Source organism: Amblyomma americanum, chromosome 4 (assembly GCF_052857255.1).
Source record: "Amblyomma americanum isolate KBUSLIRL-KWMA chromosome 4, ASM5285725v1, whole genome shotgun sequence".
NCBI lineage: Eukaryota > Metazoa > Arthropoda > Arachnida > Ixodida > Ixodidae > Amblyomma > Amblyomma americanum.
In genome coordinates, this window is record NC_135500.1 from 89,384,452 (window position 1) to 89,397,505 (window position 13,054).

Consider the following 13,054-nt stretch of genomic DNA (forward strand, 5'->3'; position numbering starts at 1 on the left):
TGTCCGTTATGTGTTTAAATGCCATTTATGTGCGGCTTACTCCACGATTATTTTAGCCTCACGTTTGGCATTTGTTGTGGCCGTGCGTGCAAACTGCGGAATGATAGCAATAGCAGCCAACTGCGACAAGGTAGCCATAGCTAGGCATACACATCATACTGAAGGATACCATGCAATGCTACCAAGGCAACTCTTGAAGCTTCCAGATGTTGTATGATTCCCAAGTACATTGCGAAGAGAACGATGCCCCGATTTCCCACCAATACGAGAAAGAAGTGCGAGTAGAGCGGCAACATATCTGTTACAAGAGGAGTATTTCGTGTGCGATGCTGAAACTTATGAGGAGGAGGAGGAGGAACTTTATTTACGTCATGGCCTAATTGCATTATGACCTAATGGCGCCGTGACGGGGGCCCAGGCGACAACTCAGCGGAGGATCTGAGGCCTTTGTCGCTCAAGAGCCGCCGAGAACTGCTGGACGGCCCAGGTTTGCACGTCATGGTCAGAGCATTCCGCCGCAGCCGCGAGTAGCGGCGGAATCGTTATGCTTTTAGAAGCCTCGTCGGGGAATTTTGTGCAGTCCCATAGGATGTGCGTCAGAGTTGCCCTCTCCCGCTGGCACACGCGACACACATCACTTTCATATAAGTTTGGGTATAGATGAGTCATTAACACCGGGGTTGGTAAAGAACCAGTTTGTAGTTGTCTAAACAGCACCGCCTCCGCTCGGCTCAGTCCCGGGTGTGGGGGTGGGAAAGTCCTTCGAGCGAGGCGGTAAAACTGCGTAAGTTCATTGAATGTTGTCATGTGGTCTTTGGCACTACACCACGTTGGACGGTCGGTTGCAGCGGCACGGTTGGTTAGCGCTCGCGCCACTGCATGTGCCGTCTCATTGTGGTTAGCGTGCTTCTCCGACGCATCGTTGCCCGCATGCGCCGGGAACCACCTGAGTCTGACATACCTTTCTTCCCGTTGTAGGTCAGTCGAGCACAGAACGCGCACAGCCTCACCGCACAATTTGCCCTTGGCATAATTCCGCACTGCACTTCGGGAATCACACAGCACCGTTTGGCATCCGGGGTCGGCAATGGCCAAGGCAATGGGTACCTCCTCCGCCTGACATGCCTCTGGGACCCGTAAGCTTGCCGCTGCCCTCGTGGCGCCTGATGACGCATCGATGACAGTAGCTACGAACGCCGTGTGGTCTCACTGGTATTCAGCCGCATCCACGAACCTGGTGTGCGCATCCATGGCATGAAAGTCGATGAGGAATTTGGCCCTCGCCGCTCTTCGCTCCTTATTAAACTCAGGGTTCATGTTTCTAGGGATGAGGTATACCCGAATCCGGCATCGGGTCCCGTCAGGAACAGGAACGTCACTAGTGGCCTTTTTCAACCTGGGCATGAAGCCCAAGTAATGAAGTACACGCCTACCGGCCTCGGTCATAGAGAGCCGCTCCAGCTGGGCAGTCTGTTGCGCTTCCGCAAGTTCCTCAAGGGTATTGTGGACCCCGAGTTTCAGGAGCTTGTTGGTGTCCGTACACTCGAAAAGCCCGAGCGCCGCCTTGTAAGCTCGGCGTATGAGGCCGTTGATCTTCTTCTTTTCACACTGCATCCAGTTGTGAAAGGCTGCAACGTAGGTGACGTGGCTAACTACGAAGGAGTGCACAAGCCGAATCAAACTTTCTTCTTTCATACCGGCCGTGCGGTTGCCGACTCGTCGGATGAGGCGTATTGCGTTGGTAATCTTGGCTGTAAGACGGGAAATGGTCTCGCCGTTGCCCCGTCGCTTGTCTATAATCATGCCAAGCAACCGGATTTGGTCGACCTCAGGGATCACTTGACCGTTCCTCGTGACGATCTTGATGGCCTCGTAATCCCTCGGTTCGCCTTTGTTACGTCTGACGTACTTTGGTGGTAACACCAGGAGTTCTGACTTGGCCGGTGAGCAGATCAATCCGGATACGTTTAGCTGGTCTTCGATCGCGGCGACGGCTTCTTGCAGGGTGGTCTCAATGTGACCATCGCTGCCTCCAGGAACCCACAGCGTGATGTCATCGGCATAGATAGTGTGCCGGACCCCCTCAACTCGAGAGAGTCGCTTGGCCACCCCGATCATAACGAGGTTGAATAACAACGGGGAGATGACCGAGCCCTGGGGGGTCCCGACACTGCCGAGCCTTTTCGGTTGGAGCCGTAGATCTCCGGCGTAGAGCTCGGTAGTCCGCCCCGTCAGAAAGTTCCTGATGCAATTGCACGTTCTTGTGCCCATGTTGAGTGTGGACACCTGGGCTAGGATCGCAGAGTGTTTCACTTTATCGAAGGCGCTCTGCAGGTCCAGCCCTAGGATAGCCTTGTTATCTTTCGTTCGGGTATCAGCGTCAATGATATCGTTTTTCAAGAGAATCATCGCATCTTGGGTGCTGAAGGAACGGCGAAACCCGATGATCGTGGTGGGATAAAGTCCCGACTCCTCCAGGTAATCCTGCCACCTACACATGAGGACGTGCTCCAAAACCTTGCCCACGCAGGACGTCAGCGAGAGGGGCCGGAGGTTGTCCGTGTTCGGTGGCCTGCCTGGTTTGGGAATAAGGATTGTTTTGGCAGTCTTCCACTGCTGGGGCAGTGACCCCGCCCTCCAGCACTTATTGTAATAACAGGTGAGGTTCTCCATCGCCACATCGCTGAGGTTCTTGAGTGCTCTATTCGAGATGTTATCTGGGCCGACCGCTGACCTGCTGTTTAGTTGGTGCAGGACCGCTCGACCCTCCTCGACGCTGATGTCGCGGTCGAGCTTCTCGTTAGCTTGACCGCTGTACTCGGGATGGCTATCCGTGGGTGTAATTGGGAGGTACTTGCTGTCTATACTTCTGATTACTTCGGGTTCCCCGTATTCTTTGACTGATCTGTAAATGATCTTTGCGAGGCGGTCGCGTTGGTGGGATTTTGTTTTAGTCTCGTCGAGCAGATGCCGCAATAAGTTCCAGGTCCTACCGCAATGCATTTGGCCGTCTGCGGCGCTACAGATTTCGTTCCACTGTTGCGTGCAGAGCACCCGACAATGGGCTTCGATGGTGTGATTCAGCTCCGCCACCTTCTTCCTGAGGCGCCAGTGGAGTCGTTGCTTCTTCCATCTATTTAGGATAGAGTGCTTTGCCGCGAATAAATGCGCCAGGCGGCTGTCAACCTTGTCAACCTTTCATCCGTTTTTATAACCTTGGTCGCCTCCTTGATCTTCCCCGCGATATGGGCTGACCATTCTGCTATATTCTCGATTTCCTCCACCTCCGTTGGTAATAGGCTACGGAAGGAACCCAATCCGTAAAATTATGTTTTCTGGTGTCCTGCGAGACCTTGATCTCCTCTGGTATGATGACCTCTACGATGTAGTGGTCGCTATCGAGCTCACACCCCGTGTTGTGCCAGGAGATACTGCCCTTCTCGTCGTTCTTCACAAACGTGAGGTCTGGCGTCGTGTCTCTGGACACAGAGTTCCCAATCCTCGTAGGATCAGTCGGGTCTGTGATGAGGGTGAAACCCAGGTCTATTGTGTCTTGGAACAGGTCGCGCCCCTTGGCCAATTGCTTATTATATCCCCATGCCGGGTGCGCCGCGTTAAAGTCCCCGCAGGCGACGAGCCTGTGATTCCCCGCCACTGTGCTTGCTATGTGAAGGAGCGTCTTGAATTTCTGGTTCTTGTGTAAAGGGCTGCTGTAGACGTTGAGCAGAAAAGTGCTGTTCTTTTGTTTCTTGCCCATAACTACCTCGATGAGAGTGTATTCAATTTTACTGTTTTGCAACTCATGCTCAATGAAGGCGAGTCCCTTGCGAATCAATGTGCATATCCCTCTACCACCGGTGACCTTCGGAGACTTGGCGTATACCCGATAACCAGGTAGCGATACCGCATCAGTGTGAGTCTCTTGTATCACAGGATGATGTCGGGCTTGCGTGCTACTTGTGTTATGTGTTGCTGCAAGACTGCCTTCTTACTAGCGAAACCGTTACAGTTCCAGTGCCAGGTCACGAGACCCTTCACTGTTGTAGTTGGTGCTGCTGCTGAAGCGGCCATGATTGTTGCGGATTGTACTGCTGCGTTATTTGCTGTATTGCGATCGTTAACTGCTGACATGTCAGCTCAATGGCGGCGAACTTGTCGTTAATCATCTTGGTGAAGGTTGATTTAATATAATCGTCGAGCCCGTCGAGATGCTCCTTGATGTGGTCAACCTTATCTTTCATGTTGTCCATCCGGTCATTAAGCTTCCGCTCCTTCGGGTTCTCGATTGCCCGTCTCTTGGTTGCCGGTTCGTTCTCGGCGGATGTTGGTGGTACAGCACTGTGATTGCCCGGTGTGATGTCACATAATACTGACTGGGGTGTTTCGTTGCTGGTGAAAGGAGTAGTCAGAAGGCTCTTGATTGTCGCGATCTCGTTTGCAATCTTGCTAATAGTGGCCTCGTGCCTACTCACTTTCATCAAAACTTATGAAACTTATGAAGTACATTTGGATAAAAAGAAACATTTTTGACCGCTGTGACGGACAGAGATAAGGTGAAGAATAAAGGGCGCTTCCGGGAAAGGGTTCTGGACACAGCTCTAAGGTAACGATGGTAAAGAATATGTACGAGGCTCATATTAAGGTTGTGACTGCGCGACCTAACGTCAAGCCTCTTTCTCTCAGTGGGCCATTTTTGTGAATTGAAGTAACCTTTTCTCTGTGCCCAGTGGACCTTTCATGAAGAGCTTCTCGACAAATTGGCTATTAACTGTTACGTATGCTAAGGCGAGAAAAAAATGAGATCTCTTGATGAATTTCCTCCCCGGTTTATTTGCCTTGCTACGAAGATGAGAAGTGCCCAACCGACACTAAACATTTACATTGGAAAGCAATACATTTATTACTTATCTTCAGGCTAAGGAAAAATTCCTTTTTTTGAGTAAACTCTGCGGAAAGTTATATTGGTATCGCTCAATTGATACTTTAAAATGTTTAAATTTAGTACACAATTGATGAATACAGCCTTTATTGCATAAGTGGAGTGTTAGTCAATTTATTCACAATTCACGTGTATCAGGTACTGCCGTTTTTAAAGAGTCCTGCAAACTGTAATGCGTTTTAGGAAACGCGAACTCAACTGCTGGGCAGACAAGTTGGGTCGTGCATGAAGCCACCGTTGTGCTGTGAGGTATTATTTTCTAGCTAAGCGTCTCAAAAGTTTAGTCCCGATTCTGAGTATTATTTAAAGGAAAAGTGAAACGAAAGCAAACTGACACTGACACCAGAATAAACCTGAGCTGCCAAAAGTTGGGGAATTAGATGTTGTAACCTTCTTAAAACGACTCCAAGAAAGGCATTCAAAAAATTATCCGGAAGAGTAGAGAAGGCTTAAAAACGTGTTGACTCTCGCTACATCTTCCTTCTGTCTCTTCGGTATTAGGGTGGGCATATTTGCTTCGTAAGGCCTGCTCTACCAATCTTGTTACAACTAAAAACTCATCTGCGAAATGTAGACACCTAAACATCTGCAGTCGTGCGCCATTAGCTTGATCGCTGACAGTGCCTTGTCGGCATGCCTTTGAAACGTTTATTTGCCAACAGACTTAAACAATTAAATACCAAAGATAGGAGACGAACCATGCCTCATAGCTCGCACCTGTAGACCTCAAACGTAAATGTGACGGGGAGAGTTTGCGGTACCTTTCGTTTTCTATCAGAGCCCGCCGTGTTGGCATAAAAACAGCGACAGCCAAACACATGTGGTTTTGCAAGCCGTTAAGGAATGCAAAAGAGCTCATTTTAATAGTTGCATGATGTTGCTGATACCATCTTTTTATCTACAAAAGGCTCCACAATTACAGTCTTCTGAAATGAGGCGTCAAGAGCTAGAAATTTAAAAACGAATACTTTGTGAAGCAAGCATGAAGCCTAACGCTCCAGAACAGTTGGCGCTCGGTATAGAGCTAGGTGGTGTATTTACTTGACGCATAATGCCTCAATTTGAGCATTAATGCGCCAATTTATAGACTGAAAGGTGGTGAACCATTCCGAATGCGAAGGCAAGCAATGGACAAATATTTGTCTTTTTCCACGTTAGATTATTATGTATGGTGCCTACGATGCCTGATTTCACGCGCTTGGTCTTGCTGAGACGATCGGAATGTGAACGTCATTCCGACATGCATTTTTGTTCTGATCGCATGCTATTTATTTGCATGTAGAAGTGAAGTATTCGCCTTTTTTAAGGCACATTAAGAAAGAATGACTTCGACCTTCTAAATAAGTAGAAACAATACTCCCACATGAAAAGGCGGTAGATGTCAACTTGACGAATGCGCCTTTATCGTGCGCTACATCGGCATGCAAAGGAATACCTTCAACGGAATCCACCTCCTGGTGATAGGGAGCATCTTCAAAGTGGAGTGAAGTCGATACAAAATGTAAAAAATTATCTTGTTACTTCCATCATCGTGCTGCAGACTGAACAAAAGCGAATGCTTGAAAGAAGCCGCGGGAAGCTGATCGAGAATTAGGCACCATTCCGGAAGCGCATTTTTTAACGCCTCGATTCAACTGGCAAATGTGGACGTGCTCACTGCTACTGAGATTCACCGCAAGTGGCACTAAGGGAGTGCAGGCGCAATTTATAATGGCCACTTCGGCCAAAATGCCTTGCAGAACTAAGCTTTCAATATTTTTTTTTTATGACAAGCAGCTCGACAGATCGAAACATACAACCTAAGTCGCAAGTAGAATCGGCGCTCGTTTTCGGCTGGCTTCACAGCAAATGTCGCCATGTGCTTTTACCCCATTCTAGAGAGAGCTTATTTATTAACGACCAGTTCTGATTCTGCCAGTAAAGGTACGACTCATCGATGAAATCAATATCACAGGCAGCACTGCCCTCGTGCAGAGGTGCGGGAAGTCGATTCACTTAAGTGTGTGAGTGCACGCTTTCTCCGTTTTTGCACGTTGCTTGCTCCGTCCCTCTCGCGTCATGTCAGCTGCAATTCTACGATAAAGCATAAACCAGCATGATTTGTGAGTATATTACGCGGCTTACATGAGAAATATTTTTACCGTGTCTGCCATCGTTGAAGGTCTGCAATTGCGATTTTCACTACGAGATATTCTACAGATATATTGACATTTCTTTTGGGTACAAAACAACAGTATCCATGAGGACCTATGCTTAACAGCGGTAAAGGCTCTGAGGTTGGATATTAGAGGAACCTGAATAACATAATTCGCCATATTAAGGAGATGCCCTCGCCCCTTCTTCCCCTGACGACTATTATATTATATTGCTCGACTGACCCAATGCTGTCTAAGATAAGCACTTTTCTATCCATTTATATAAAAATAACTGCTCATTTGGGAATATTACGAAACAAAAAGTTTCGAATACACGGAATGGAAATCATGTTGCGACAAAACAGCAAGATGTAAGAGCTAAAAAGAGTGCTTAGCATACCTCTTCAGAGCTAGTTGAGGTGTTTGTGTGTGTTTCCGTGTAGATACATGGAGCTTTATAGTGAGAAGTACTTTTGGTCGGGGCTGCTTAGGGCAATTATAGAGCAAAATTTCAGTCAATGAGGATGTTTCGATGCATAAAAGAGGTATGTTGTTCATTGACGACTGCCTCAAATGCGACCACCGAAAGATACGCACCTAAATGATGTCAACCGACGACCTCAGCACAAATGAACGCACGTTCTTGCGCAGGAAGAGAGTGCGAAAGGGCCTCTGTGGCACTCAATAAATAAGAACTTTTGGTGCTATGCATTAGTCGGCAGTTTAGCTAGCTTTCAGTTTCGTTCGCTTTTATGCAACTGAATTTCGAGGAATAAGAATGTGGTAGTAAAATTGAGCAGCACATCAAAGTGGTGATAATGAGGGAATCTATCTTCAGCGTACACGGAAGTAATAGAAGGCGGATTACTCGCATTCTTGGAGGAGCTCCTTCCACAAAGAAAATAAATATCACCACTTAACTTCGCGACGCTTTCAACGCTATTTGGATTCTAGCTGGCAAATTTATTAACCGGATACCAACGTGCAAGCACTAGCACTCGTCATAACAAACACACATTCTTTGTCCTATTCTAACGAGCACAGGGGCAGTGATTGACCGGACGCAAGTAATAGATGAAGGGTTACTCGAATGCTTGGAGGAGCTCCTTCCACTGAAGGAATAGGTATCACCACATGACTTCGCGACGATTTCAACGCTATTTGAGTTCAAGCTGCAAAATTGATTAACCGGATAACAATGTGCAATCATTAGTTCTCGTCATAACAAGTACATGTCCTTTGTCCTATTCTAACGAGCACAGGAGCAGTGATTGACATGAAGGATGTAATAGAAAGCGGATTACTCGTACGCTTGAAGGAGCTCCTTCCATTTAGAGAATAAATATCACCACTTAACTTCGCGACGCTTTCAACGCTAATTGAATTCAAGCCGGAAAATTGATTAACCGATAACAATGTGCGAGCATTAGCACTCTTCATAACAAGTTCATGTTCTTTGTCCTATTCTAACGAGCAGAGGAGCAGTGATTGACCTGACGGAAGTAATAGAAAGCGGGTTACTCGTATGCTTGGACGAGCTCCTTCTACTAAGAAAATAAATATCACCACTTAATTTTGCGACGATTTCAATGCAATTTGGATTCAAGCTGGAAAATTGATTAACCGGATAACAATGTGCGATCATTAGAACTCGTCATAAGAAGCACATAATTTTTGTCCTATTCTAACGAGCGCAGGAGCAGTGATTGACATTACAGAAGTAATAGAAAGCGGCTTACTCGTATGCTTGGAGGAGCTCCTTCCACGTAGAGAATAAATATCACAAATTCGAGACGCTTTCAACGCTATTTGGATTCAAGCTGGAAAATTGATTAACCGGATAACAATGTGCGGTCATTAGCACACGCCATAACAAGTACATGTTCTTTGTCCTATTCGAACGAGCGCAGGAGCAGTGATTGACATGACAAAAGTAATAGAAAGCGGCGTACTCGTATGCTTGGAGGAGCTCCTTCCACGTAGAGAATAAATATCACAAATTCGCGACGCTTTCAACGCTATTTGGATTCAAGCTGGCAAAATGATTAACCTGATAACAATGTGCGATCATTAGAATTCGTCATAGCAAGCAATTATTCTTTGCCCTATAATACCCAGCACATGAGCAGTGATTATCATCACAGAAGTAATAGAAAGCGGGTTACTCGTATGCTTGGAGGAGCTGTTTTCATCTGGAGAATAAATATCACCACTTCGCGACGCTTTCAACGCTATTTGGATTCAAGCTGGAAAATTGATTAACCGGATAACATAGTGCGGTCATTAGCACACGCCATAACAAGTGCATGTTCTTTGTCCTATTCGAACGAGCACGGGAGCAGTGATTGACCTGACGGAAGTAATAGAAATCGGGTTAATCGTATGCTTGGAGGAACTCCTCCCACTAAGAAAATAAATATCACAAATCCGCGAAGCTTTCAAAGCTATTTGGATTCAAGCTGGATAATTGATTAACTGGATAACAATCTGTGAGCATTAGCACTCGTCGTAAGAAGCACATATTCTTTGTCCTGTTCTAACGAGCGCAGGAGCAGTTATTGACATGACAGAAGTAATAGAAAGCGGCTTACTCGTATGCTTGGAGGAGCTCCTTCCACGTAGAGAATAAATATCACAAATTCGCGACGCTTTCAAAGCTATTTGGATTCAAGCTGGTTAATTGATTAACTGGATAACAATCTGTGAGCATTAGCACTCGTCATAAGAAGTACATGTTTTTGTCCTATTCGAACGAGCACAGGAGCAGTGATTGTCATCACAGAAGTAATAGAAAGCGGGTTACTCGTATGCTTGGAGGAGCTCCTTCCACCTAGAGAATAAATATCACCACTTAACTTCGCGGCGATTTTAACGCTATATGGATTCAAGCTGGCAAATTGATTAAACGCATAAAAATGTGCGATCATTAGAACTCGTCTTAAGAAGCACACATTCTCAGTCCTATTCTATCTAGCACAGGAGCAGTGATTGACATGACGGATGTAATAGAAAGCCGGTTACTCGTATGCTAGGAGGAGCTGCTTCCATCTAGATAATAAATATCACTACTTAACTTCGCGACCCTTTCAACGCTAATTGGATTCAAGCTGGAAAATTGATTAACCGGATAATAATCTGCGATCGTTAACACTCGTCCTAACAAGTGAATATTCCTTGCTATATTTTAACGCGCACAAGAGCAGTGATTGACATGACAGATGTAATAAAAAGCGGGTTATTCGTATGCTTGTAGGAGCTCCTTCCACCTAGAGAATAGATATCACCTCTTAGCTTCGCGACGCTTTCAACGCTATTTGGATTCAAGACGGCAAATTAATGAACCGGATAACAATGTGCGAGAATTAGCGCTCTTCAAAATAAGTACATATTCTTTGTCCTATTCTATCGAGCACAAGAGCAGTGATTGACCTGACGCAAGTAATAGAAGGTTGGTTACTCGTGTGCTTGGAGGAGCTCCTTCCAGTAAGAAAATAAATATCAGCACTTAACTTCGCGACGCTTTCAACGCTATTTGGATTCAACACGAGAAATTAATGAACGGGATAACAATGTGCAAGCATTAGCACTCGTCATAGCAAGTACGTATTCTTTTCCCTATTCTAACGAGCACAGGAGCAGTGATTGACATGACGCAAGTAATAGAAGGCGGGTTACTCGTGTGCTTGGTGGAGCTCCTTCCACTAAGAAAATAACTATCACCACTTAACTTCGCGACGATTTCAACGCTATTTGGATTCAAGCTGGAAAATTGATTAACCGGATAACAATCTGCAAGCATTAGCACTCGTCATAGCAAGTACATATTCTTTTTCCTATTCTACCGAGCACAGGAGCAGTGATTCACCTGACTGCTTAGTCGTTGGCTTTAATATTTCTAGGAAATTTTTGTTCTCCATACAAGCATGTAACAAGTGCAATTAAAATCGCACAGTATATGTTTATTCTCTCCTGTATCAAATGAAGTTTCTGTTGTCTGCGACAAAAAACAATGCAGCCTTTGCACAACACGCAGCTCTCACTTCGAAAATGTTTTCTCTCATTTATTAAGTTCTAGATGTGCCATTCTTGAATTTTTAAATGCCTACAGATAGGTTTACATCGTTGCGACACTGTAGTAGAAAGTTAACCCTTCAACTGTAACCCACTCTAACGTACACAGAGAAAATGGCAATAGAAAAAAGACGTCTGATCTTTGGGCTTGTATTTTATCCAGTAAAACACCTACTAAAAACGACAAACAATATATAGGTAATCAGATCACAAGAGCACAACAAGGTGCAAATGGTAAAAAAGTAAAAATTAAATCTAATGTCCGCGGCTGTCACTGACGAAAGGAGAAATCAGGTTAATCGTGAAACGGAGGACCACAAAAGTGTCGCGCCAATCAGTATGAGGCCGGCACGATTAAGGAAATTATTGATTTACTGGCTGAAGTGCTAGAACGTGTGATGACGTGGAGCCGAACGATGAGTGAGGCCGGCACGAGGAGCGAGCTCAATTCCACCGCACTTCGGCGTCATCATTTTCGACGGCCGGTGCTGTGCTGCGGCCCAAATTGAGTGTGAGAGCATGTTCGCCGTGCGTAGCGATGGGGATGAGGTTTGCGGATTGTAGCGATGGGCCAGTGCGGTGAGAGGCTGAGGATGTACTGCTGCATGGGAGGACGCTCACCTCTGCTCCAGTGTCGACGAGAAAACGGAGGCCCGAGATGGGGTCGCGAATGAAGAATAAGCGGCTGTTGTCCAGGGTGACACCACTTGCCGCTTCTAGCGGTGTTGTGGGAAGTTTCCCTGGAAGCGACAGAGTGGGGTACACCGAAGCGCTGCTTCACCAATGGTGCGATGATACCAGCACTCGCTGGTTTGAAGAGGTGGCGTAGCCCTACGTCGGCAAGGTGAGGACTGGCGACGGGAAACCGAAAAAGAGCGGGAGGTAGACAGTGCGGGTATTTGGTCGGAGAGACGTGTGATCTGGGCGTGCAAGTATCACGGAGGCTCTGAAGGTCCACGCGGGTGGGAAGAGATGACGGCGGAGTGGGAGGCTGGGATAGTGCGCCGAGAGAAATGGTGGAGTAGGAAACGTCCATGACAGAATCCGCCAGCTCAGCGATCTTCTCCAAAGGGAACCACTGGGCGGGCACAAGCACCAGGCAGATCGACGACGGCAAGCTCTTAAGGAAAAACTCGCGCAGGAAGGCTTGGTCGAAGGTGGCAGCCTTGTCGCCCAGGAGCTGCTGGAGCCGCCGCAGCAACTGTGATAGTTTCCGGTCCCCCATTTTTTCGGAGAGGATGAGCGGCTGCAGGCGGCGATCTTCCGAGACGGCTGTTCGCTTGATGAGCTCAGCAGCCAACGTGTCAAACGGGGCCACGGCGAGCGGGGCGGAGTTATGAGGAGGCCGCGGACTTCGGCGTCAATCTTAGGCGGTAGCCACGCAGCGGTGTGCTGAAACTTCTGCGCCTGGGTGGTGATGCAGCCAATAGTGAACTGGCTGTTGACTTGAGCGGGCCAGAGTTGAGGATCGGCCGGCGAGTACTGGGGAAGGAGAAATGACAGCGCAGAGACTGCACTGGAGGGCCCGTCACCTGGCACGGCGGAGGCATTGTCGTCGGCGTTGGCTATGGTGGGGACGGGTTTTCGAGTGGAAGTCCGGGTCACCAGTTTGTCTCGCCAATCAGTATGAGGCCGTCACGATTAAGGAAATGATTCATTTACTGGCTGAAGTGCTAGAACGTCTGATGGCGTGGAGCCGAACGATGCGTGACGCCGGCAGGAGGAGCGAGCTCAATTCCACCGCACTTCAGCGTCATCATCTTCGACGGCTGATTTTGCTCCTGCTGCGTAAGGCCGTGGCTGCTGCTAAAAAAGTACTATTCCTTACTCGCTATTTCCTAAAGCACCTAGCAGTTCGTGATGCCACATTTTGATGCTGCCGGGCCCTGTGAGGGACATACCTCCAACA

The 13,054-nt window shown here is 47.3% G+C and overlaps 1 protein-coding gene and 1 pseudogene across 1 annotated transcript; both read right to left on the reverse strand.

The window, feature by feature from the left end:
* Nucleotides 1-426: 426 nt before the first annotated feature.
* On the reverse strand, nt 427-3,757 carry LOC144129645 (uncharacterized; annotated as a pseudogene).
* A 7,832-nt stretch (nt 3,758-11,589) lies between these two features.
* LOC144129646 (uncharacterized) lies at nt 11,590-12,370 on the reverse strand. The gene is made up of 2 exons (XM_077663759.1): nt 11,944-12,370; nt 11,590-11,885 (listed from the first exon to the last, which is right to left on the reverse strand). Exons 1-2 carry the CDS (start codon nt 12,368-12,370, stop codon nt 11,590-11,592), a joined length of 723 nt encoding a protein of 240 aa, XP_077519885.1.
* Between the last annotated feature and the right edge of the window lie 684 nt (nt 12,371-13,054).

Bases quoted from the DNA above. Each gene is read 5' to 3' on its own strand.
- LOC144129646 (XM_077663759.1), bottom strand. From the start codon at position 12,370: ATGGGGGACCGGAAACTATCACAGTTGCTGCGGCGGCTCCAGCAGCTC. The intron at 11,886-11,943 runs GTATCATCGCAC...TGTCGCTTCCAG, and splicing joins CTTCAAACCAGCGAGTGCTG to GGAAACTTCCCACAACACCG.